The sequence below is a fragment of the Scyliorhinus torazame genome, chromosome 7 (genome assembly GCF_047496885.1).
Source record: "Scyliorhinus torazame isolate Kashiwa2021f chromosome 7, sScyTor2.1, whole genome shotgun sequence".
Taxonomy (NCBI): domain Eukaryota; kingdom Metazoa; phylum Chordata; class Chondrichthyes; order Carcharhiniformes; family Scyliorhinidae; genus Scyliorhinus; species Scyliorhinus torazame.
In genome coordinates this window covers 271309348-271336537 of record NC_092713.1, presented here as the reverse complement: position 1 = coordinate 271336537, position 27190 = coordinate 271309348, and the positions used below count along the sequence as shown (strand labels likewise).

The 27190-nt window shown below is 46.6% G+C and overlaps 1 protein-coding gene across 9 annotated transcripts in view; it reads left to right on the top strand.

Annotated features, from left to right (window-relative positions):
• The window catches only part of LOC140427034 (rap guanine nucleotide exchange factor 6-like), a 541878-nt gene that overhangs the window by 250971 nt on the left and 263717 nt on the right, over nt 1-27190 (top strand). The window contains exon 1 of one of the 9 annotated variants that reach the window (XM_072512465.1): nt 6640-7068. The exons of the other annotated variants lie outside the window; for them this stretch is intronic. Within the exon in view, the coding sequence (XP_072368566.1) occupies nt 7015-7068 (54 nt within the window). The 5' untranslated portion in view covers nt 6640-7014. Of the gene's footprint in view, nt 1-6639; nt 7069-27190 lie in introns of those variants that run through there. 9 annotated transcript variants of the gene reach the window in all.

Sequence of the window (27190 nt, the reverse complement as noted above, 5' to 3'; positions counted from 1 at the left end):
CTCAAATTCGGCTGCCCACAGAAATTAGTCACCATTTTCCACCTGCTCCACGATGATACGCAAGCAGTGATGCTTACCAACAGAACCACAGAGACTCGATGCGTGTGCAAACTGGGGTCAAACAGAACTGCGCCATCGCACCAATGCTCTTCTCTATATTCCTCGCAGCTACACTTCGTTCCTTCACCCTAAAGCTCCCCGGTGGAGTGAAGCTAACCTACCAGATAAGCGGGAAACTGTTCAACCTGCGCCTCCAGCTCCGAACCAAGACCACCCCAACTTCTCTCATCGATCTGCAGTACGCAGATTGTTGTTAACTTTTGGTTGGTTCAATTGGCTCTGTTTTATAACCTTTGCTCTCGAGTCGCCAGGTATCTATGATACTGCCACGAGGTTCAAGTTCAAGTAATGATCAATAACTCAATACACCAATTAGTAAGATTCAAATCAAAGCACACTTATTATACACCGTAATCGCTACTCATGCATAAATTCTACTTCTGAGCTACTTCTGCAACTAACAGGCCTATACTTAGCTTCGGACTGGCCCACCAGGACAGGGGAACAAATGGCCTTTCATTCGGGTTCTGAGTCTGCGGGATTCGAAGTTGGCGAAGCGTTCGTAGCGAGCGTTGACTCAAGACTTACTGGCTTTTGGCGGTAGCTGAACCGGTCACTGTCAAGGGTTTGTTCGCGTTGCTGAGTGACCCGGTCAAGAAGGACGATTTGAACTTGGGGGCTTAACTTTATAGTCCCCAGGGGCTTCCCACCTTTCGGGGTGGACCCTGTACCTGGTTCCAAGTGATTGGACTTCGTTCCAATCGCTTGGTTCGATTTCTCCAATACTGGAGCAGTTTCCTGATCGATGGGTGTTCTTGAGGTGTCCGTTAACCTCTTTTGTGTTGGCTCCTGCTGGCGCCGAGGAGTCTGGCTTGGCTTTGTTTATCCCAAATGTTTCGATTGTACCCGTGGATCGCTCATTAGTATGTAGATGGATGCTACATTATTATGCAGATGGCTGCTTGTATCGATGCTGTCTGGGCTTTTGCAGAGTTTAATACACAGTAAACTTGCACCTGCTAGTTTCTGCCTCTGTTGGCTGAATTTCCCTACAGCCTTTGCTGTTCTCCATTTTACGTCGGGAGTTGGCCAACCCAGGTGGCTACAAGATAACGCCTGTGCGTGCGCACATTCCGTAGCCGGGCTACAAACCATCATCAATGCATTCACGGAGGCATATAAGAGAATAGACCTAAGACTAAACATCCAGAAAACAAAGGTTCTCTATCAGCCCACTCAGCCACACAAAACTTCTCCCTGTCCATCAAGATCCACGGTGAGCCTTTGGGCAAGGGTGGATCATTTCCCATATCTTGGGAGCCGCCTGTCGGCACGCGAACAGACATAGATCATGAAACCCAGCATCGACTCCAATGTGCCAGTGCAATCTTCGGAAGCCTATGGAACAGAGTGTTCAAAGATTGAGACCTCAAATTCAGCATCAAGTTCATGGTCTACAGAACAGCTGTGGTCTCTGCCCTCCAGTAAGCATTAGAAACATGGACAATGCACAGAGAGAGATACCTCAAATCCTGGGAGAATTCTCATCAATGTAGCTTCCACAAAATCCTGCAAATTCACTGGCGGGTGAGGCGTACCAACAGGAGCATCCTCTCCCAGGCAAATATCCCCAGTATCGAGGCATTGGTCGCGCTCGAGCTACTGAGATGGGCAGGCCATATTGTCCGCATGCCTGACATCAGACTCCCCAAACAAGTACTCTACTCCGAGCTCTGCAATGGCAAGCAATCACTTGGAGGGCAGAGGAAATGCTACTAAGACACTGTGAAAGCCTCCCTAAATAAATGCAAATCCCCATTGACATGTGGAATCTCTTAACTTTGAATACGCAAACTGAAGTAGGAGCATCTGTAAAGGTACCTATCACCTCGAGCATCACAAACCAGTGGCAGCATCAGCGGATCCTGGATTGGATTATTCAGCCACCACAGAACCCACCATCTGGAGTGGAAGCAAGTCATACTCGATCCTGAAGGACTGCCCAATAAGAAGAATCAATATGGCCCCCTCAACGGAACCACTTTTCCAGTGTAGGTTTTAACACTATCTTTGAACGTTGCAGAGAAACATGTTAGAGCTTTTCTTGATAAACAGTCTTTGGCACCAGCAAGACGGCTGCCCCAACGTCCACCTCCATATTCACCGGCTGATCGTCCAGTAATGGAGTGACCAAATATCTGTTTGTGGCACCAGCAATAGCTAGTACATTTGATGTTTGCCTTCGAACTATGAATCGAGTTCCTTCTCATGTCCTTTTTGTACCATGTGGACACTTTCCTTGATTCAGCTTGCCAGTTTTATTTGGCTTTTGCTTTTTGCAACTTTTGCCTGAGCCTTGTTTCCTTTTACAACAATCTCAATCTGCTGCCGAGTGCCCGGTTTTTGTACACCTATGGTAAGTGTGAGTCGTGTTTGTGTAAGAATTTCAGTTGGCATATTGTGAATTCCTGTGCTTGAACTCAACTGTTGAGCTGCTTTAGCTCCAATTCCATGGATTCAGATGTTAACATTACAGGCGGCAATGTTAGACTGCCCGTTTGCCCGTTCATATTGCTGATGATGTCATACCATCCTATTCTTAAAGTGCTCCTGATCAGCTACAAGGCTACTTTGAGGAAACACTAAAAACACTATGAATACACAATGTATTTAACTTATTTTTCCAATTTTATAATTTCCTAAAATGGGAGGTTACATGACAATGTACTTGAACAGATTTGTTTGCTGTTTTGATACTGACAACTCTTGATCAATAATTAAGACTCTTCTTAATTTTGTGTCTACATCAACTGACAAGTTCCCAAGCCAACTGTAGTGTGCTTTAATGTATAAATAATTCTTGACTAGGGGTTTTTCGAAGTATTCAGAAGATTTTGACTAGGAAATTTGTTCGTTTTTATTTGAGGTAAAGGTAAATAATCTTTATTGTCACAAGTAGGCTTACAGTAACACTGCAATGAAGTTACTGTGAAAAGCCCCGAGATGCCACATTCTGGCGCTTGTTCAGGTACACTGAGGGAGAATTCAGAATTCTCAATTGGTACGGGAATTGAACCCTTGCTGCTGGCCTGGTACTGCATCCCAAACTAGCTGTCTAGCCCACTGAGCTAAACCAGCCCCTGCAGTGTGTTTCTTACCTAATATTTATGCAAAATGGATGATGAGTTCAGACAACTTCATGATCCATTGCCATTTAGACTTCACCAAAAACTATAATCAGTAACACAAATTGAAGTGAAATGAAGGGCAGCACAGTCGCTAGCACAGTTGCTTCACCGCTTCAGGGTCCCAGGTTTGATTCCCGGCTTGTGTCACTGTCTGTGTGGAGTCTGCACATTCTCCCTATGTCTGTGTGGGTGTCCTCCGGGTGCTCCGGTTTCCTCCCACAGTCCAAAGTTGTGTAGGTTAGGTGGATTGGCCACGCTAAATTGCCCTTAGTGCCCAAAAAGGTTAGATGGGGTTACTTGGTTACAGGGATAGGTTGGAAGTGTAGGCTTAAATGGGGTGCCCTTTCCATCGGTGCAGGCCCGATGGGCCGAATGGCTTCCTTCTGCACTGTAAATTCTATGATAGCAGATGTTGCAAAATAATGAAAAAGGACAATGTCACCGATGATCTGGATTAGAGAATCCAAATATAGACCTTGTGCTTTGTCAAAGACGGAAAATTGGAGGAAGAGCACTAGAGGGGTGCAAATCTTCACAAACATATTGGAGAAACTTGCAAAGTACAGTGGAACATCTTATTTTGGACCCCATTAGTCTATTAAAATCTTAATATAAAATTCTGATTGGCAACATCACACTTGAGTCAAAATGAACACTGGTATATTTTGGCGTGTACTTTCCCTTATGGGTAAGTAGGTGGTACCTAGAGAGAATCTCTTGTGTCCATTGCGTATTTCATCCCTACACCTATTGTAACATGTTGCCTGGAGGTGAAAGATACAACTGGAGCCTAGATTTTGCACACTTGTAAACTTTTCTTTACATGCAAACTCAACACTTTCAGTCTGCTCCTATGTATAGGAGCACAAGGGGATGTCAGTACCTGACTACAATTAAACACCCAATTAATATATAATATAATGCATGTGGAATAATTTGTTTTTAACAAAAGTTAGACTTTAGACTGTTAGACATATCCTGCTATGAGATTGGTGTAAAAGAAAGACTCGCACTTTACATTTACATTTCATGGCCTTTGGATGTCTCAAAATGCTTTTCTCCTCCTTTAGGTACCATGCCCATAGAGGGTGTAGGGGGCATTGTGGTCTATCATTGGAATGGTCCATGGTTATGCTTCGAAAAGTGCTGCGGTTGTTTGTTTTTGCCTTCTGCAGTATGGCTGACCAGGAAACTCCTCCCTTACCGCCTGCCATCAGGCGTCAAAATGCATTGCAGGCAATTTTTTGAATTGTAGCCATTCTTCTAAGAATTGCAGGAACTGATTTGCACACCGCACGGCCTCTCAAATATCACTGTGATAGTGATGTTGATTGATAATATTTGATCAAGACACCTGAAGGACTCGACTGTTCTTTCACACGGTGGTGCCAAGGGATCTTTTATGTCCACAGAGCAGAGGGAGCCTTAACTCAATGTCTCATTTGAAAGACTGTCTTCCTGACAGTGCAACACTCCCTCAACATTGCCTTGGAGAATCAGCCTATAATTTTCTACTCCAGTCTGGAGTGGGACTTGAACCCACAACCTTCTGACTCTGCCACAGCTGACATCTATGTTCCTTTACAAAACAAGTGTCTTATTGCATTATAGTGTTTGATTTACTGACTTGCTCCCAGAAATGGCCATGATTTGTAGCACCTAACTATGAAAATTCTGTTTTATTATAATTAGGAGAAAACTGTTTTGTAACCCATAGGTTTAGAATAGATAATTAAAGGTGTGCCATATTTAAAGATGTGCGGTTATGATTATTGATATTTTCTGAATTCACCACAGTTTTGTTCACTACTGTGGAACATCCTGTACATTAGTTAATGCTAACCTAGACATAATTTTGTTTGTAGATCAAACACTCATTTATGCGAAGGGGTTAAATAGACGCACATTGTCTCCCATATAAGTGGTCCAGTATGAGTTGTATGGATTATGTTGGAGTAGAGACTTTGGACCCCATTAGTCTATTAAAATCTTAATATAAAATTCTGAAAGCAGGGCTGATTTACAATTGTGATGTATTTTGCGCTTTACTTGAGTGAATAAACATGCATTTGATTAAGAAAGGGATTGAAAAGATGTGAAATATTAGTCCAATGCTCAGCTCTCATTTTTGTGATATAGTATTAGGCTTTGGAAGCAATACTGCATACATAATCTCATAGGTAAATACTCCAGAGAACTGCAATTGCTGAAGTTTGATTGGTGAGCAAAGAAAAAGGATGATGTCATCCCACTTGAGGGCAACTGACAGGAAATAAAATTTAGTTACCACATTTACACAAGCTCAGTAATGGGATCTGAAATCAAACAATCAGACATTAAAGGGACAGATTTGTGTAAAATATCATTAATAATACTTTAGGAAGGGGTGTATGATTATATTTTCTTACTTAGTATAGCATGACAGCATTTCAATGCCACCGCAACAGGGAACCAGTCTCTTGATACATATTTTCCTCCCTGATATATACATAAAGTATAATTAGCTAATTGTGAAGCTGAATGGGACTCTATAAAAAATTATATATTGGCAATCATTTTCTTGCAGCTTACATTTTTAGCTAGTTATTAGCACAGTGCAAAACCAGGATTAAGGAAGAACAAACTACTCAGCAAATTTACTCAGAAAAAATTCCAATTGAACGCTCATGTTGATCTGTAAAATGCTAACCTTATTAATTATACAGTGCTGTTTAGATGTTTGAAACTAAAGGAAGCAGGTGACAGTATTGCTTGTTGAGAGAATCTGTGACGAGTGAATTGATAGTTTTCTTGATACTATATTTAAACTGATCTTTTACATTATTCTTTTTCACTAACTTGGAGTTTAAAGCATACATTTATCTGCATAAAGGTTGCAGTCTTTGCAATCTGGGATCAAGACTTTAAATTTATTTTTATAGAGCACAATGCTAAATGATTGTTAACTGTCACTAATGAGCTTTGAATGGAAAGATAATTTTGCACAACAGTATTTGAGAGCCACTGTAAATCATCCACAATATCTGTACTGTTTGGCAGAATATTTTTACAAATAGTTTTTAAGATGAAACCAATTAAATTTGCTTTTTTTCTGTTCATTAATTTGCAAGCCTGCTAATTTGATGTGAGCATGGCTTTTGTTTTTTTGAGGACTAATGTGCTGTGTATGTTTTGTATGGCTTATATTTACAGAATTGATTCAGATCACCATTGTGTCTGCAGCTTCAGATAGCTGAGCTGATTGATCTGCTGCAGTTTCCAATGAGCTCTCTTGGAAATGATGTCATTGCTGTAGCTGTATTCTCCTCCCACCCTTTTTTTCCCTTCTCTGTTATTAGATATTTCATCTCGCTGTGGAGCATCCAATCAATAGCTACTTTTCCTGAGGGACCAGCTGAGGAAACAAGCAAAGATAGTAGGAAATGGCTCGGTATCATGTGATTTTATCCTAGCTGCAGCTCCTCAGCATTTCATTTGCAATACGGAATGCAGAAGTTCTCGTTGGAAAACTGGGGTTGGATTAATTGTGACATTTTGCTGCTGCACTAGCATACTGAGAAACACGCAGTAGCTTGCGCAGCCTCCAGTGGTGTTCTGCAGTATCCCTGGACTGGCAGGTTTATAAAGTCAGCCTGGTGTATTCAGCTACCTCAACTGCAATGGGCTTAAATTTCCTCAAGTGACTTCCAGCTTGCTGTGTTCCATAAGCTGTTTTTGTTCTTTTCTCCCTTTTTACGAAAGGAAACTTTCTTTCTTAATCCAGGAAATGGCTTTCCTTGTACGTTGCTATGCCAACTGTTTGCAGCCTTGGTCCTCCAAAGTAAGCACAGTTGTTTGTTTATCATTCTGAATGTTATCTTTGCAGATAAGTAACTTTTTGAATTTAATATCTTGTGCATGCTATGTCTGTGATACGTCAGAATACCTGTGGGAGCTGTGATTCTGCTTGAATATACAAGTAAAAGAATATTACCATCAGCTTCGAGTTAGAGTAATGACTGAAATCTAGTTAGCAGAGCTGAAGGGAGACCAGTAGTGGTGACCCTGCCAGTTGCGAACAGCCTTAGGCTAGACGTTTATTCATATGCATCCCTTTTGGTATGCTATAATAGTGTTCTATTAGTTGTAAGAGCTGGTATCCAGCAGAAATCTTCAAGTGGGCCTATGGCCTCTTGCTGCTGTTAATGCTTTTTTTTGTATTGAAGCAATGAACAGCATTCTTCCTGGTACCTGATCCTACCACTTCAATTGCATCAGAGAATTAGTTATTTTGTTTGTAAATACTGCAGAAATCCTTAACACATACACATGTGTAACACATACATGCTCCTAAGTGTCACTGTTGGCTATCTTTTTGGATCAGAGATTGTCCCTAACTGTTTCAAACACTGTCTCTTGTGGATTTTTGCTTTCCTACCAAAGTTTTTGGACTAGCCTCGCAATACAAAACTTAAATGAAGCATGCTGAACTTGATAAGTTTGTTTTATGATGAAAACATTAAGATTTGTTTAGTGTCTGTGACTGTAATGCACCAAAACTGTAGTAAATACCATGTGTTGGAACAGAATGCTCTTAAAAATGTGCAATGAAGTTTGTTGCAGTATGGAATTAAAATAAAGATAATACTTCTTACACATTCTTTTAGGAGTTACTAAATCCTTGTTTTTAAAAAATAATGTCTTGATATGTGGTCATGCACTTGGCTTCCTTCTCTTCAAACTCCCCCACCCCCAAACCAGGCCAATTGTTGATTGTATTGGGCTATAAGAACTAGGAGCAGGAGTAGGCAATTCAGCCCCTTAAGCCCACTCTGCAATTCAATATGATGTTGGCTGATCTCCTCTTGGCCTCCACTCCACTTTCCTGCCCATTCTCCACAACCCTTCAACCCATTACCAATTAAAAATCTAACTCCTCAAATTTACTCAATGTCCCGGCATCTACCTCACTCTGGGGTAGTGAATTCCACAGATTCACGGCCTCTTGAGAGAAGTAATTTCTTCTCATCTCTGTTTTAAATCTGCTACCCCTTATCCTAAATCTATGACCTCTCATTCTAGGTTGTCCCACAAGGGGAAACATTCCCTCTACGTCTACGTTGTCAATACTTTTTATCATCTTGTATACCTCAATTAGATCTCATCTCATTCTTCTAAACCAGAGAGAAGAGTGGCCTAAACTACTCATTTGCTCTGCATAAGACAATAAAAACAACTCTTCTATCTGTTAGCTCAACCTGAATAAGATGAGTCTTAAATATAATTATTGATGTAGGGAAAGCTACCGTTAAGGTTAATGATGTGCCTGCACTGTCCGCAAATGAAAAGTTGAATTCTGTTCAAGATTTGCTGTCAATGCAAATATAGGTAGAGTATCCTTTATCCATAAATCCGAAAACGGAACACATCCAAAAACAGCACTTTTTTAAACCTCATCGACCTTTAGCACAGGAAGTCTAGTTGTTTGTCTGCACTGTATACCTTGCAATTTTTGTGGTGAACAGGTCAAAAAAGCTCGTTATAGGTACCCTGTATTTATTATTTGGTGTTGCATCTTACTTTTCTAGCCATTTTGTTTACTTTAGTCTATAGCTAGTCTACGCGGTATGTGGTATCCAAAAATTAAAATGTTCTGAAAGCAGAAATGCAACCGACCCTGAGGGTTTCTGGTAAAGGACACCCAACCTGTATGCAGTTTTGCGTTTGTTCTTTTACATTATATCCAAAGATATCCAAAGAGTGTGCTGTATTGGAAGTTAGTCTTTGGGCATGACAGGTTCTGCTGAGCAATGCAGCGGGGAGTGCAAATATAAATATTTTTTATTGTATTTTTGCACAGAGTATATTTTGCCGTTATGCACACAGGATATGATATATTTATATATATGTAAGTAGGCATCCGTTTGTGCCGGCGAGGCACTTCCGGAGGGCAATCCTCGAGTGGGCCTGGTGCCGGTGTTATCCCCCGCTTCTCCCGGTCGGATTTCGCTGCCGTTGTCTTCTCGTGCACGCTGCCGCTTTAGCCGGTCCTCCCGTCCTCCACCTGTATTCTCCTTTTTCTCTGTTCCTGTGGACGTCAGGTTGGTTAACGTTTCCCTGCCTCCCACCCCCTCCCCTCTCCTCCCCTCCCCCACCTCCCTGGCTCTCCTCTATAGTTCCCTGTCTTTTCTCTTTCCCCCCCACCCACCCTGCGGTTCGCCTTTTCTCTCTTTCCCCCCCCCCCCCCCCCCCCTGGTTCGCCTTTTCTTCCTCTTATACTGAGTTGTCTCCCCCTCTCATGCTTTGGCTGCTTTCCCCTGGTTCCTGGCTATTCTTCTGCTTGTTTGTTGGCCACAAACAAGTCCCGGAACAATCTGATGAATAGCTCCCTCGTTCTGTGGAAGCTGTTGTCTGACCCTCGGATGGCAAATTTAATTTTCTCCATTTGGAGAGATTCCGAGAGGTCCGACAGCCAGTCTGCAGCTTTGGGTGGTGCTGCTGACCGCCAGCCGAACAGGATTCTACGTCGGGTGATCAGGGAGGCAAAGGCAAGGGCGTCTGCCCTCCTCCCCAGAAATAGATCTGGCTGGTTTGAAACCCCGTAGACCCATCACTTTCGGGCATGGCTCCACCCTCACCCCCACCACTTTGGACATTGCCTCGAAGAAGGCAGTCCAGTACCCCACAAGTCTGGGGCAGGACCAGAACATGTGGGCGTGGTTGGCCGGGCCTCCTTGGCACCGTTCACATCTATCCTCCACCTTCGGGAAGAACCTACTCATACGGGTTCTTGTTAAGTGGGCTCTATGTACCACTTTTAGTTGCGTCAGGCTGAGCCGTGCGCAGGTAGAGGTGGAGTTGACCCTATGCAGTGCTTCGCTTCAGAGTCCCCACCCTATCTCAATCCCCAGGTCCTCCTCCCATTACCACCTTGTTTTGTCCAGTACGGTGTCAGCCCCTTCCACCAGTCGGTCGTACATGTCGCGACAGTTTCCTCTCTCTAATATGCTTGCGTCCAGTAACTCTTCCAGTAATGTCTGTCGTGGCGGTTGTGGGTAAGTCCTTGTCTCCTTTCATAGGAAGTTTCTGAGCTGCAGCTACCTTAGCTCGTTCCCCCTGGCCAGCTGGAATTTCTCTGTCGGTTCGTCCAGTGTCGCGACCGTGCCGTCAATGTACAGGTCCCTGACTGTCAGCGTCCCCTCGTCCTGTCTCCACCTTTTGAAGGTGGCGTCTGTCCGTGCTGGTGTGAACCTATGGTTGTTACAGATAAGAGCTTTGTCTGACATTTTGGTCAGGCCAAACTGCTGCCGTAGCTGGTTCCAGGACTGGCGGGTGGCTATCACCACCGGCTGCTTGGAGTGTTTTCTGGGCGGGGATGGGTGTGCCGCTGTGGCGAGGGCCCGGAAGGAGGTTCCCTTACAGGAGGCCTCTTCCGCGCGCACCCACTCGGCTTCTGGCTCCTTGATCCATCCCCTTATTCGCTCGGCCGTCGCCGCCCAGTGGTAGAATTGTAGGTTTGGGAGGTCTAGCCCTCCCTTGATTTTGTTTATTGAAAGACCTTCTTTGTGATCCTAGCACTCTTCCCCCCCCCCCCCCCCCCACCCCCCCCCATACGAACGCCATGATTAGTTTGTCTACTGCTTGGAAAAAGGCCTTGGGGATGTATCTCGGGATGGCTCTGTAAAGGAAGAGGTACCTGGGCAGTACGTTCATTTTGATCGTCTGTACTCTCCCCGCAAGGGAGAGTGGGAGTGTGCTTCATCTTTGCAGGTCCTTTTTTCCTTCCTCCGTCACACTGGTAAGGTTCCATTTGTGGATCCCTTTCCAGTCGTGGGCTATTTGGATCCCCAGGTGGCGGAATTTGAGTCCGACTTGTTTAAATGGCAGCCCCGTTAGTGCTGCCCTACCTACTTGTGGGTGTATCGGGAAGATCTCGCTTTTGCTCATGTTGGGTTTGTTGACTCTGTAGCCCGCAAAGGCGCCAAACTCTTTCAGGAGCACGATGATTCAGTCCATGCTGCTTTGCGGGTCCGAGATGTAGAGGAGCAGGTCATCTGCATAGAGTGAGACTCTGTGCTCTCTGCCGCCCCTTCGGATCCCCCTCCAGCTTTTTGCCGCTCTGAGCGCAATTGCTAGTGGCTCGATCGCTAGGGCGAACAGCAGCGGGGACAGTGGGCATCCTTGTCTGGTGCCCCTGTGCAGCTGGAAGTATCGGGAGTTGGTGTTGTTTACCCGTACGCTCGCCATGGGAACTTTGTATAGGTGTTTTACCCAGGAGGTGAATCCAAGCCCGAACCGCTCCAGTACCTCTATGAGGTATTTCCATTCGACTCTGTCGAAGGCCTTTTCTGCGTCTAGGGAGACGATCACCTCTGGTGTTCTCTCCCCGGAGTGGGTCATTATCACGTTCAGCAGGCGCCTGATGTTGGAGGTATGCTGTCTACCTTTGACAAATCCCGCCTGGTCTTCTGCGACCACCTCTGGCACGCAGTCTTCTAACCTTTTGGCTAGAATCTGGGCCAGTATTTTGGCATCTGCGTTCAGCAGTGAGATGGATCTGTATGACCCACATTCCGTTGGTTCTTTATCTTTCTTAGGTATCAACGAGATTGAGGCCTGTGCTAGCGTGGGTGGCAGTGTGCCATTGGCCAGCAAGTCTTGTGAACATCTCCCGCAGGTGCGGGGCCAGTGCTGTCGCAAATTTTTTGTAGAAGTCTGCCGGGAATCCGCCCGGTCCCGGTGCCTTCCCCGCCTGCATGGAGCTTATGTGGTCCATGATCGCTCCCAGTGCTAGTGGCGCTTCCAGGCCCCGTTTTCTGCCCTCCCCCACGACTGGTATGTCCAGTCCATCAAGGAATTGTTTCATCCTGGACTCCCCCGTTGGGGGCTCTGAGGTGTACAGCCCTTGGTAAAAGGCCCTGAATGCCTTGTTGATCTTTTCTGGCACTGTTTGTAATGCGCCTCTGGTATCCCTGATTTGTGCAATTTCTCTGCTGGCTGCCTGCTTTCTCAGCTGGTGTGCCAATAGACGACTGGCTTTGTCTCCGTGTTCGTCTAGGGTCCCACATGCTTGGTGGAGTTGGTGCACTGCTTTCCTGGTGGAGAGCAGATCAAAGTTCCTTTGTAACTCTTTCCTCTCCGCCAGGAGCACTAAGGTCGGGGCCTCGGAGTATTTACTCCAGTATGGAGTCGACCAGCTGCTGCCCAGCCGCCCTTTCGTCACTATCTCTTTACGCTTTGAAAGCGATGATTTCCCCTCTTCTTACGGCCTTTAGCGCTTCCCAGAACGTGGAGGGCGAGACCTTCCCGTTCTGATTGTTCTCCGTGTATTCTGCTATGGCCCGCTAAATCTTTTCATTGAAGGCCTTGTCAGCTAGTAGGGCAACGTCCAACCTCCATGTGGGGCGTTGGGCCCTGCCCGTTTCCAGCCTCACGTCCATATAGTGTGGAGCGTGGTCTGATATCACAATTGCGGAATATTCCACTTTGTCTATCCCCGGAGGGGGTGGAAATATAAAACCAATTCCCAGAGTTTACTTAATTAAACCTTGAGCCCCTTAACTTAGTGCATTCGGAGAGCTGCGCAGACTCTGAGTCATCACTTAGGCAGTACGTTGAGGGGGGTGGGAACTACTTGTCTATCTTCAGTTGCTCTTTACATTTAAACTTTACTGAGGAATTCATGATTCAAAAAATTAGATGCAGTTGGGCTAGCAATGTAAGTACATTCCCAATAATTGAGCTTGATGTATACATTTGGTCAGGCACACTATAATTTCAAATATTTTAAGAACTAGCCAGGAGGGAAAATTATCATTACACATCATTGAAACACTACAGAAGATGAGAAATTGCTTTCTGGAGATGCACTTTGCTGCATCTTCACCACCCAGCATCATTTTATTCTTGCATATGTCGAGCTACAAATGATTTACTCTTCTATTTATTTATTAGTTCAGCATATTAGAAACCTGTATTTAATTATTGATGCACCTTTGAGGCTAATGATTTGTGTGGGCTGCCTGCAGTGATGAAAAGCTGTATTGCATTTATGAGATTTGCAGTTGATATGTTAAAAAAAATACTTGCCATTTTATCTACAAAGAACAAAGAAAATTACAGCACAGGAACAGGCCCTTCGGCCCTCCCAGCCTGCACCGATCCAGATCCTTTATCTAAACCTGTCACCTATTTTCCAAGGATCTACTTCCCTCTGTTCCCCGCCCGTTCATATATCTGTCTAGATGCATCTTAAATGATGCTATTGTGCCCGCCTCTACCACCTCCGCTGGCAAAGCGTTCCAGGCACCCACCACCCTCTGCGTAAAAAAACTTTCCACGCACATCTCCCTTAAACTCTCCCCCTCTCCCCCCTCTCACCTTAAAATCATGACCCCTTGTAATTGACACCCCCACTCTTGGAAAAAGCTTGTTGCCACCCACCCTCTCCATACCTCTCATAATTTTGTAGACCTCAATCAGGTCCCCCCTCAACCTCCGCCTTTCCAACGAAAATAATCCTAATCTACTCAACCTTTCTTCATAGCTATCACCCTCCATACCAGGCAACATCCTGGTGAACCTCCTCTGCACCCTCTCTAAAGCATCCACATCCTTCTGGTAATGTGGCGATCAGAACTGCACGAGGTATTCCAAATGTGGCCTAACCAAAGTCCTATACAACTGTAACATGACCTGCCAACTCTTGTACTCAATACCCCGTCCGATGAAGGCAAGCATGCTGTATGCCTTCTTTTTTTTTTTTTTTTTTTTTTTTTTATAAATGTTTTATTGAAAATTTTTTCCCAAACAACAATTTTTCCCCTCTTACAAAGCAAACGCAACAATAACAATACAGAAATTTTAAACAATACACAAGTAACAAAACCCCTTTATCTTTGACCTAAACTAAACCCCCCCTCCACCCCCCCCCCCCCCTCCCCCTGGGTTGCTGCTGCTGGTCATCTGTCTTCCCTCTAACGTTCCCCTAGGTAGTCGAGAAATGGCTGCCACCGCCTGGTGAACCCTTGAGCCGATCCTCTCAGGGCAAACTTTATCTGCTCCAGTTTAATGAACCCCGCCATATCATTTACCCAGGCCTCCAGTCCGGGGGGTTTCGCCTCCTTCCACATGAGTAGGATCCTGCGCCGGGCTACTAGGGACGCAAAGGCCACAACGTCGGCCTCTTTCGCCTCCTGCACTCCCGGCTCTTCCGCAACTCCAAATAGAGCTAACCCCCAGCCTGGTTTGACCCGGGCCTTCACCACCCGCGAAATCACTCCCGTCACTCCCTTCCAATACCCTTCCAGTGCCGGGCATGCCCAAAACATATGTGCGTGGTTTGCCGGGCTCCCGCCACACCTCCCACATTTGTCCTCCACTCCAAAGAACCTGCTCAATCTTGCTCCCGTTATGTGTGCTCTATGTAGCACCTTAAATTGAATCAGGCTAAGCCTGGCGCATGAGGAAGAGGAATTTACCCTGCTTAGGGCATCAGCCCACATACCCTCCTCTATCTCCTCCCCTAGTTCTTCTTCCCACTTTCCTTTTAGTTCGCCCACCAACTCCTCCCCCTCTTCCCTCATCTCTCGGTAAATCTCTGACACCTTGCCCTCTCCGACCCACACCCCTGAAAGCACCCTGTCCTGTATCCCCTGTGTCGGGAGCAATGGAAATTCCCTCACCTGTTGTCTAGTAAATGCCCTCACCTGCATATATCTCAAGAAATTTCCCCGGGGCAACTTATACTTTTCCTCCAATGCTCCCAAGCTCGCAAAAGTCCCATCTATAAATAAATCTCCCACCCTCCTAATTCCCAACTGGAACCAGCTCTGAAATCCTCCATCCATTCTTCCTGGGGCGAACCTATGGTTGTTCCTGATTGGGGACCCCACCAGGGCTCCCCGCACCCCTCTCTGTCGCCTCCACTGTCCCCAGATATTTAATGTTGCCGCCACCATCGGGTTCGTGGTAAACTTTTTAGGTGAGATCGGTAGCGGCGCCGTCACCAGCGCCTCTAAACTCGTCCCTTTACAGGACTTTCTCTCCAGTCTTTCCCACGCCGCTCCCTCACCCTCCATCATCCATTTACGTATCATTGCCACATTGGCGGCCCAATAGTAATCGCCCAAGTTCGGTAGTGCCAATCCTCCTCTGTCCGCTGTATGCCTTCTTGACCACTCTATCGACCTGCGTTGCCACCTTCAGGGTACAATGGACCTGAACTCTCAGATCTCTGTACATCAATTTTCCCCAGGACTCTTCCATTGACCGTATAGTCAGCTCTTGAATTAGATCTTCCAAAATGCATCACCTCGCATTTGCCTGGATTGAACTCCATCTGCCATTTCTCTGCCCAACTCTCCAATCTATTTATATTTTGCTGTATTCTCTGACAGTCCTCCTCGCTATCTGCAACTCCACCAATCTTCGTATCATCTGCAAACTTGCTAATCAGACCACCTATACCTTCGTCCAGATCATTTATGTATATCACAAACAACAGTGGTCCGAGCACGGATCCCTGTGGAACACCACTAGTCACCTTTCTCCATTTTGAGACACTCCCTTCCACCACGACTCTCTGTCTCCTGTTGCCCAGCGAGTTCTTTATCCATCTAGCTAGTACACCCTGAACCCCATACGACTTCACTTTTTCCATCAACCTGCCATGGGAAACTTTATCAAACGCCTTACTGACATCCATGTATATGACATCTACAGCTCTTCCATCATCAATTAACGTTGTCACTTCCTCAAAGAATTCTATTAGGTTTGTAAAACATGACCTTCCCTGCACAAAATCATGCTGCCTATCACTGATAAGTCTATTTTCTTCCAAATGTGAATAGATCCTATCCCTCAGTATCTTCTCCAGCAGTTTGCCTACCACTGACGTCAAGTTCATAGGTCTATAATTCCCTGGATTATCCCTGCTACCCTCCTTAAACAAAGGGACAATCTAAGCAATTCTCCAGGCCTCCGGGACCTCACCCGTGCTCAAGGATGCTGCAAAGATATCTGTTAAGGCCCCAGCTATTTCTTCCCTCGCTTCCCTCAGTAACCTGGGATAGATCCCATCCCGACCTGGGGACTTGTCCACCTTAATGCCTTTTAGAATACCCAAAACTTCCCCCTTCCTTATGCCGACTTGACCTAGAGTATTTAAACATCCATCCGTAGCCTCAACATCCGTCATGTCCCTCTCCTTGGTGAATACCGATGCAAAGTACTCATTAAGAATCTCACCCATTTCCTCTGACTCCACGCATAAATTCCCTCTTTTGTCTTTGAGTGGGCCAATCCTTTCTCTAGTTACGCTCTTGCTCCTTATATACAAATAAAAGGCTTTGGGATTTTCCTTAACCCTGTTAGCCAAAGATATTTCATGACCCCTTTTAGCCCTCTTTATTGCGTGTTTGAGATTTGTCCTACTTTCCCGATATTCCTCCAAAGCTTCATCAGTTTTAAGTCGCCTAGATCTTATGTATGCTTCCTTTTTCATATTAGCTAGCCTCACAATTCCACCCCTCATTTTCACAGGGACATGTCTGTCCTGCACACTAATCAACCTTTCCTTAAAAGACTCCCACATTTCAAATGTGGATTTACCCTTAAACAGCTGCTCCCAATCCACACTCCCTAGCTCCTGACGAATTTTGTTATACTTGGCCTTTCCCCAATTTAGCACTCTTTCTTTAGGACCACTCTCGTCTTTGTCCATGAGTATTCTAAAACATACGGGATTGTGATCACTATTCCCAAAGTAATCACCGACTGAAACTTTAACCACCTGGCCGGGATCATTCCCCAATACCAGGTCCAGTATGGCCCCTTCCCGAGTTGGACTATTTACATACTGCTCTTTAAAAAAAAAAAAACTCTCCTGGATGCTCCTTACAAATTCTGCTCCATCTACGCCTCCAACACTACATGAGTCTCATTCAATGTTGGGGAAGTTAAAATCTCCCATCACGACCACCCTATTGCTCCTACATTTTTCCATAATCTGTCTACATATTTGTACCTCTACTTCACGCTCGCTTTTGGGAGTCCTGTAGTAAAGTCCCAACAACGTAAGTGCACCCTTCCTATTTCTTAGCTCTACCCATATTGCCTCAGTGCTCAAATCCTTCATCGTGCCCTCCTTATTCATAGCTGTGATATCATCTCTGACCAGTAATGCAACTCCTCCACCCCTTTTACCTTCCTCTCTATCCCTCCTGAAGCATCTATACCCTGGGATATTTAGTTGCCAGTCTTGCCCTTCCCTCAACCAAGTCTCCATAATACCAATAACATCATATTTCCAGTAGTAATCCAAGCCCTGAGTTCATCTGCCTTACCTGCTACACTTCTCGCATTGAAACATATGCACCTCAGACCACCTGTCCTTTTGCGTTCTTCATCTCTTCCCTGTCTCCTCTTCCCCTTAGTCACATTGGGTTTATTATCTAGTACCTTACTGGCTTTAGTTGCTGCCTCTTTACTGACCTCTGACTTCCTAATCTGGCTCCCATCCCCCTGCCACATTAGTTTAAAACCTCCCCAACAGTGTTATCAAAAGCACCCCCATGGACATTGGTTCCAGTCCTGCCCAGGTGAAGACCATCCGATTTGTAATGGTCCCACCGCCCCCAGAACTGGTTCCAATGTCCCCAAAATCTGAACCCCTCCTGCACCATCTCTCAAGCCACATATTCATTCTGACTATTCTTGAATTTCTACTCTGACTGTCTCGTGGCACTGGTAGCAATCCTGAGATTACTACCTTTGAGGTCCTACTTTTTAACTTATCTCCTAACTCCCTAAATTCTGATTGTAGGACCTCATCCCGTTTTCTACCTATATCGTTTGTGCCTATATACACCACGACAACTGGCTGTTCACCCTCCCCCTTCAGTATGTCCTGCAGCCGATCTGAGACATCCCTGACCCGTGCACCCGGGAGGCAACATACCATTCGGGAGTCTCGTTTTCGACCACAGAAACGCCTGACTATTCCCCTTACGATTGAATCCCCTATGACTATAGCCCTGCCAGTGTTTTTCCCGCCCTTCTGTGCAGCAGAGCCAGCCACGGTGCCATGAGCCTGGCTACTACTGCCTTCCCCTGGTGAGTCATCTCCCCCAACAGTATCCAAAACGGTATACCTTTTTTGGAGGGAGATGACCGCAGGGGACACCTGCACTGCCTTCCTGCTCTTTCTCTGCCTTTTGGTCACCCATTCCCTGTCTCCCTCGCCAATCCTAATCTGCGGTGTGACCAACTCACTGAACGTGCTATCCACGACCTCCTCAGCATCGCGGTTGCTCCAAAGTGAGTCCATCCGCAGCTCCAGAGCCGTCATGCAGTCTAACAGGAACTGCAGCTGGACATACTTCCCGCACATGAAGGAGTCAGGGGCATCGGCCGCGTCCCTGAACTCCCCCATTGAGCACGAGATGCATAACACAGGTCTGGGATCTCCTGCTATTTTTACACTTTACCTTAACTGATTACAAATATAATATCAAATAATGAATAAGTGAAAGGAATGAGGATTTTACTTAGCAATCACAATACTTACCAACCCACAAAGAGTTAAATTTCTCCCAGCTACTTACCTTCCTGACAGACCCCTGGCCACTGCTCCCGCCGAAAATCTGAAGGCCGCTTCTCCCGCAAGGTAAGTTTTTAAAGGGTAAACTTACCTTCCCGACAGACCCCTGGCCACTGCGCCCGCCGAAAATCTGAAGCTATAACTTGCGGATAAAAGAAAAAGAAAAGAGAGAGCTTACCTGATATTCACTCACCCCTTAGGTTAGAGGAGGTGGAAGGGTGGGAGACACTACAAGTGTAGTGTCTCGGGTTTAGCAACCGCCCAACTTAAATAGAGGTAAAAATCAAACACTTAAGCAGCTACCTGATTCCCAAGCTGCACTACGGCTCCCTCTCTCTCTCCCGCTCCCGGAAATGAAGACCACTGGAACCTGGGGGCAAGTTTAAACACCTACCTGAATCCCACGCCGCACTCCGGCTCTCTCTCCCTCTCCCGAAAATGAAGGCCGCTGGAACCTGGGGGCAAGTTTAAACACCTACCTGAATCCCAAGCTGCACTCGCTGCGCTCCGGCTCTCTTCCCTCTCCCGAAAATGAAGGCCGTTGGAACCTGGAGCAAGTTTAAACACCTACCTGAATCCCAAGCTGCACTCGCTGCGCTCCGGCTCTCTCTCTCTCTTCTGCTCCCGGAAATGAAGGCCGCTGGAACCTGGGGGCAAGTTTAAACACCCACCTGAATCCCAAGCTGCGCTCCGGCTCTCTCTCTCTCCCGCTCCCGGAAATGAAACTTTAGAAACATGTGATGTGAATCCCAAGCTGCACTCGCTGCGCTCCGGCTCTCTTCCCTCTCCCGAAAATGAAGGCCGTTGGAACCTGGGGGAATGTTTAAACACCTACCTGAATCCCAAGCTGCACTCACTGCGCTCCGGCTCTCTCTCCTGCACCCGTAAATGAAGGCCACTGGAACCTGGGGGCAAGTTTAAACACCCACCTGAATCCCAAGCTGCACTCGCTGCGATCCGACTCTCTCTCCCGCTCCTGAAAATGAAGGCTGCTGGACCCTGGGGGCAAGGTTAAACACCTACCTGAATCCCAAGCTGCACTCGCTGCGCTCCGTCTCTCTCTCTCTCTCTCTCTCTCTCTCTCTCTCTCTCTCTCTCTCTCCCGCTCCCTCTCCCGCTCCCGGAAATGAAGGCCGCTGGAACCTGGAGCAAGTTTAAGCACCTACCTGAATCCCAAGCTGCACTCGCTGCGCTCCGGCTCTCTCTCTCTCTTCTGCTCCCGGAAATGAAGGCCGCTGGAACCTGGGGGCAAGTTTAAACACCCACCTGAATCCCAAGCTGCGCTCCGGCTCTCTCTCTCTCTCTCTCTCTCTCTCTCCCGCTCCCGGAAATGAAACTTTAGAAACATGTGATGTGATGACAAAAAATGTCATTAGAACATTTGTTTGACAGAAATTACAACATATAAACAAACCATTCTATTATTTTACACAGTGGTCTGATTTTCATGTGTCTACCCTGTTCCAATATCCCTCTTAGCCCCCTTTTCTTTAATTGGCAATTGGTCTAATCCTAAATGTTGACATGGCTTCTGGAGCAATTGCTTATTCCATTGATTCATTTTAGAGCCTCACAACCTTTTGTATACAATTTTTCCTGCTCTCTTCTAAACCTGTTTCATATTTAAGCTTGTATATCCTAGTTCTAGCATCCAGTTTTGATTCTATGTACTTTGTTTAAATCCTTGACGATTTTAAACACCTCTATCAAATTACCCACATTATTTCATCTGCTATACTAAAATACAAAAACAACTCCAATTTTCAAATCTCCCTTTACAATGGTGTTTTCTCATTTCAAGCAGCACCCTAGTGAATCTGCATTGCATTCTATTACCTCATCTGTAGCATGGAGCTCAAAACTAAACATTGGATTCCTATTAAAGTTTTAAGTCGATTGATCTTAACTTTTGTATGCTACTTTTCTTGCCATAAATCCCAGTATTCCATTAGTTTTAATTAAAAAAAAATAATAATAATGTATTCATGTCTGGTAAGACCAGCATTTGTTGTTCTTGAGTGTTTCCAAAGTAAGATGGTATATGACTAGGAAGAGGTAGTTATGTACTATAGGCTATACAGTACAGAGTCAGGCTATTCCATCTCACAAGACCATGCCAGTATTTATAATCCACTTGAGCCTCTGCCCACTTTTCCTTGTCCAAAACTGTCATCATAACCAGAATTATCATCATACGGCTTCTCCTTAAATACATCTATATTTTTGGCTTCACCCACTCCTGTGGTAGCAAGTTCCACATTCTTGCCACTAATTAATGAAGAATCTCTTAATTCATCATTGAATTTTGCGGTGATTATGCTTTATTGATGGCCACTTCCCACAAGAGGAATCATTCTCTCCGTATCCACTTTTATCAGTAATTTTGAATACCTCTAAGGTCACCCTTCTGTCTTTTTTGAAAAATGAAGGGACCCAGCCTGTCAATCCCTTGTTGATATGGATATTTAGCATTTCTGGTATCATCCTTGTAAATCTGGGCTGATCAGTCACACATGGGAGCTGTTGCTTGAAGGTTTCGGTTTTGGCCCTTTCTGTCTGATTAAGGTGCGCTTTGGTAGGAAGGATTGTGGAATAAGTGGTGGGGAGTGAATTCTCCTCCATGGTGGGAAGTCGGCAGGTTATTGCACCCAGCTGATGTCGAATAAGGCGATGGTGTTGGAGGTGGAGGGTCTGCATGACACAGTTATAGAAGACATGGTGGAGACCTGGGGGTCGTCGTCATCCACCCCATTTCCAGTGGAACAATTGGTAGGGCTGATTAAAGGAGAACCTAGTCAGCATAATAGAGATACAGGAGGATTGGTCAAAGCCGATTGAGAGAGTGGTTGCCCCTCTTTGCGGCGCCATGGAGCGGATGGAGAAGCTGCTGGAGACGCAAGATGTGACGATCCAAGAGGTGAAAAGGGTGGTCATGGACCACAGTGATCGAATTGTGGAGTTGGAGGCGGAGGTGGCGATGCTGGGTGCAGCCTGCAAGGAGCTGAAAACTAGCGTGGACGACCAGGAGAATCGGCCCAGGTGGCCGAATCTACGCATTGTCGGCCTGCCGGAGAGGGTGGAGGGAACGAGTGTCAATGATGTTGGCGAAGCTGGTGGATGAAAATAGCTAAGTCCCCTGGGCCGGATGGGATTTATCCTAGGATTCTCTGGGAAGCTTGGGAGGAGATTGCTGAGCCTTTGGCTTTGATCTTTATGTCATCATTGTCTACAGGAATAGTGCCAGAAGACTGGAGGATAGCAAATGTTGTCCCCTTGTTCAAGAAGGGGAGACAACCCCGGTAACTATAGACCAGTGAGCCTTACTTCTGTTGTGGGCAAAGTCTTTGAAAGGATGATAAGAGATAGGATGTATAATCATCTGGAAAGGAATAATTTGATTAGAGATAGTTTTGTGAAGGGTAGGTCGTGCCTCACAAACCTTATTGAGTTCTTTGAGAAGGTGACCAAACCGGTGGACGAGGGTAAAGCAGTTGATGCGGTGTATATGGATTTCAGTAAAGCGTTTGATAAGGTTCCCCACGGTAGGCTATTGCAGAAAATACGGAGGCATGGGATTCACGGAGATTTAGCAATTTGGATCAGAAATTGGCGAGCTGGAAGAAGACAAAGGGTGGTGGTTGATGGGAAATGTTCAGCCTGGAGTCCAGTTACTAGTGGTGTACCACAAGGATCTGTTTTGGGGCCACTGCTGTTTGTCATTTTTATAAATGACCTGGAGGAGAGCGTAGAAGGATGGGTGAGTAAATTTGCAGATGACACTAAAGTCGGTGGAGTTGTGGACAGTGCGGAAGAACGTTACAAGTTACAGAGGGACATAGATAAGCTGCAGCGCTGGGCTGAGAGGTGGCAAATGGAGTTTAATGCAGAAAAGTGTGAGGTGATTCATTTTGGAAGGAATAATAGGAAGACAGAGTACTGGGCTAATGGTAAGATTCTTGGTAGTGTGGCTGAGCAGAGAGATCTCTGTGTCCATGTACATAGCTCCCTGAAAGTTGCCACCCAGGTTGAGAGGGTTGTTAAGAAGGCGTACGGTGTGTTAGCTTTTATTGGTAGAGGGATTGAGTTTCGGAGCCATGAGGTCATGTTGCAGCTGTACAACACTCTGGTGCGGCCGCATTTGGAGTATTGCGTGCAATTCTGGTCGCCGCATTATAGGAAGGATGTGAAAGCATTAGAAAGGGTGTAGAGGAGATTTACCAGCATGTTGCCAGGTATGGAGGGAAGATCTTATGAGGAAAGGCTGAGGGACTTGAGGCTGTTTTCGTTACAGAGATGAAGGTTAAGAGGTGACTTAATTGAGGCATACAAGATGATCAGAGGATTGGATAGGGTGGACAGTGAGAGCCTTTTTCCTCGGATGGTGATGTCTAGCACGAGGGGACATAGCTTTAAATTGAGGGGAGATAGATATAGGACAGATGTCAGAGGTAGGTTCTTTACTCCGGGAGTAGAAAGGGCGTGGAATGCCCTGCCTGAAACAGTAGTGGACTCGCCAACATTAAGGGCATTTGAATGGTCATTGGATAGACATATGGACGACAAGGGAATAGTGTAGATGAGCTTTAGAGTGGTTTCACAGGTCGGCGCAACATCGTGGGCCGAAGGGCCTGTTCTGCACTGTTATGTTATATGAAGGGATCTGTCAGAAGGCCCCAGAGTGGATCGGGGGCACTGACTGCTACGGGAAAGCCGAGAGCAGGGAAGGCACCGAGGGTGGAGATGGTGAGCATGCACCGATTCCAGGTGAAGGAGCAGATCTTCGAGGTGAGCGAGGACGATGGGAGACTACACTTGGTAGGGCCAGCGGATCCAAATATACAAAGACATTGCTGTCGACCTGGCCAAGCAGTGGGCTGGCTTTAATCGAGCCTAGGCAGTACTCATCCAAATTAAGGTACGGTTTGGCGTGCTGTACTGGACCAAACTTGGGTGACATTTAAGGGAAGGAATATTATTTTATGTCAGCTGAAGAGGCACACTGCTTTATTAAAGAGCATAGTTTGGAGGAAGGTTGATGGGGGAATGTTTTCAGGTGTTTTGGATTTTTTTAAATGTGTGTATAACATTTACCAATGTTTTCTATTTCCATATGTTTGCCTTGCAGGTATTTTACAATGGTTGAAGGGGGATGGGTCAGACTCATGGGTGTGTTTCTCCTGTTGGTTGGGAGAGGGGAAAGAACTAGGTGAGGGGGCGGAAGCGGGGCTGGGATCCTTCCAAAGGTTGCAGGTGGGTAGACAATTTGGGGGGAGGGGATGTATGGGTGGGGGCCCTTGTTTCAGTCTTCAGGTGGGAGTTGACACATTAGCAAGCATGCTGGTGAGCGGAAGCAATGTGTGGGTCGGGGCTGCGATGGGTTGGGGGGGGTTGCTGGTGATGCAGGTGGGGTGGACAATGTATTGGGCGAAGGCAGTACAGAGTGGAGTGAGTGGCCATTTTGCATGGGCTCGGACAAGAAAAGGAATTGGGGGGCAGAGGGCTGTGAGATGGATTGGGTTGGTGGATTTAAATGGGGAGGGGGGTCAGAAACCCCTGGTGAGGATAGTGACTTGGAGTGTACGGGGGTTGAATGGGCCGGTTAAGTGGTCTAAGGTATTTACACATTTGAAAAGTTTGTAGGCAGAGGTACTGTTTCTTCAGGAGACGCACTTGCAGATTATGGAACAGATGAGGTTGTGAAAGGGATGGACGGGTCAGACATTTCATTCTGGATTTGACTCCACAAGTCAAGAGGGGTCCCGGATCTAGACTCACAAATTAATATTGGGTGGCGACTTGGTTGGACCCATCAATCCCAAGGGCAGTAGTTAGGTCAGGAATGTCGAAGGAACTAGGGGTGTTTATGACTCAAATTGACGGAGGGGTGCATCCATGAAGGTTTTGGCACCCGGAACGGAGGGAGTTTTCCTCCTCCTATGTGCATCGGGTGTTCTCCCGTATACATTTTTTCGTGGTGGGCAATTCAATTCTCCTGGGAATCGTGGGGGAGGAATATGGGGCGATTGTGGTTTCGGACCACTCACCAAATTCTATGAATGCGAGGTTGGGTGTGGGTAAGTCACAGGGACCCCAGGGAGGATGGACCCGGCGTTACTGGTGGATGAAAAGTTTTGTGGAAAGATGGCTTTTGTAATTAAGAAGTATATCAGAACGGCGAGGTCTCGGTCTCCATGTTTTGGGAGGAATTGAAGGCGGTGGGGATGGAGTGGGGAGAGAGAGTGATGCGTACAAGGTCCATGGGGGTAAGTTGGAGAGGGTAGAAAGACGGTGATTGGTGGATGCTATTTTGGAGGTAGATAGTCCGTACTCTGTGGCCCCGACCAAAGAACTCTTGGTGGAGCGAAGAAGCTGCTGGGGGAATTGGATTTGTTAACTAAAGTGAAGGTGGTAGACCAGCTTTGGGGGGGTGGGGGTGGTGAAGGGGTGGGGGGGTGGGGGGGGGTGTTCTTTATGAGTGTGTGCTTGGGATGTTGCCAGAGGATCAGATGAGTTTTGTGAAGGGGAGGCAGCTGTCGAGTAATATCAGAGGTTTATTGAATGTGGTTAGGACGCTGCTAAGGGCAGGTTGCCGGAGGTGGTTGTAGCTATGGATGCAGAGAAATCATTCGACAGTGTAGAGTGGAGGTATCTGTACCAGGTTTTGGGGAGGTTCAGGTTTGGGCTCAAGTTTATTTCATGGGTGTGGCTGTTGTATGCGGCTCCAGGGCTAGTGTTAGGACAAATCTGATCAGCTCGGGAGATTTCTGGCTATACAGGGGTACGAGGCAGAGGCGCCCGTTATCACCACATATGTTCGCCTTGGCTATTGAGCTCTTGGCTATCGCGCTCCGGACATCAGGGGAGTGGTCAGTCATTGTAAAGGGAGGCAGGGACCATAGAGTCTCGTTGTATGTATGTGACTTGTTTCTATATCTGTTGGATTGTATGGATAGGAAGATGGGTATATTGGAGGAGTTTGGACCTTTTGGGGGCTACAAATTGAATATGACCAAAAGTGAAGAGTTTCTGGTGAATGCCCTGGGCAGAGGGGCAAATTTGAGTGCCCTGCTATGTAATCTGGTAAGGAGTAGATTCGGGTACCTGGGTATTCAGGTGGCTCATGTTTGGCCAACATGTATAACTGGAATCTGGCTGGCTTGGTGGAGGGGGGTGAAAGGTGATCTAAAGAGGTGGGATGCCCCTTCCACTTTCATAAGTTGGGCGAGTGCAGAAGATCACATCGTGCCAAGATTTCTTTATGTTTCAGTCCCTCCCGATATTCTTGCCAAAGATGTTTTTTGGTCAGATGGACGAGTTAATCTCTGCTTTCATATGGGCTGGCAAGACGTCATGGATTTGGCGGGTATTTTTACAAAGGAAGTGGCGGGTGGGGGGGGGGGTTTGCACTCCAGTTGCAAATGCGGAGAAGGTCCAGCAGTTTTGGGGGGAGGATGGAGTAAGAGTGGGTGCAGATGGAGGAGGCGTTGTGCGTAGGGGCAAATCTGAGGGCTTTGGCTGAGGCCTGCTTCCGTTTGCCCCGGGGAAGTAAACGGTGAGTTGGGTGGTGGCTTCATTCCTAAAGGTTTGGAACCAGCCGAGGTGGCATTTTTATGTGGGGGTTATTTCAGTGCTGGGCCCTATTTGTGGGAATCACTGGTTTGCCCCGGTGGGATTGGATGCAACATATAGGCGGCAGCACAGGGGAGGGGTGGAACACGTGAGGGACTTGTTTGTGGAGCTTTGGGGAGTCGCAGGAAGGATACGAGTTGCTGAGGGGGGCCTTGTTCCCTCGGTTGCCGGAGCGCGCACTGCTGGACAGGTTGTTATTGCCAGATGAGTTGGGGGATCGGAAGATTGCAGATATTTACGGATGGCTGGTGGACACCGGGAAAGTGTCAATCGAGGAGGTGAAACGGAAGTACGAGGAGATGCTGGCCACGGACTTGAGATGGGGGGCTTGGAGTGAGAATATGCACCAGGTTAATGCAACATCATCTCCGAGTGTGCCGGCCTGGTTGGGGGATGTTGCAGAATTCCTTAAGATGGAGAAGATTAAGTTTGCTCTTCGGGGCTCAGAGGTGGGGTTCCGGGCGACATGGAGGCGGTTTGTTTCCCTGTTTGAGGACCTGTTCGTGCTAGTGGTTGGTTGGGTGGGTGGGTGGGGGTTGGGTGGGGGGGGGGGGATGCTTGTTAAGGCGAGAAAATGTTGAATTATTGATAGAATTTACAGTGCAGAAGGAGGCCATTCGGATCATCGAGTCTGCACCGGCTCTTGGAAAGAGCACGCTTCCCAACCGCACACCTCCACCCTATCCCCATAACACAGTTACCCCACCCAACACCAAGGGCAATTTTGGACACT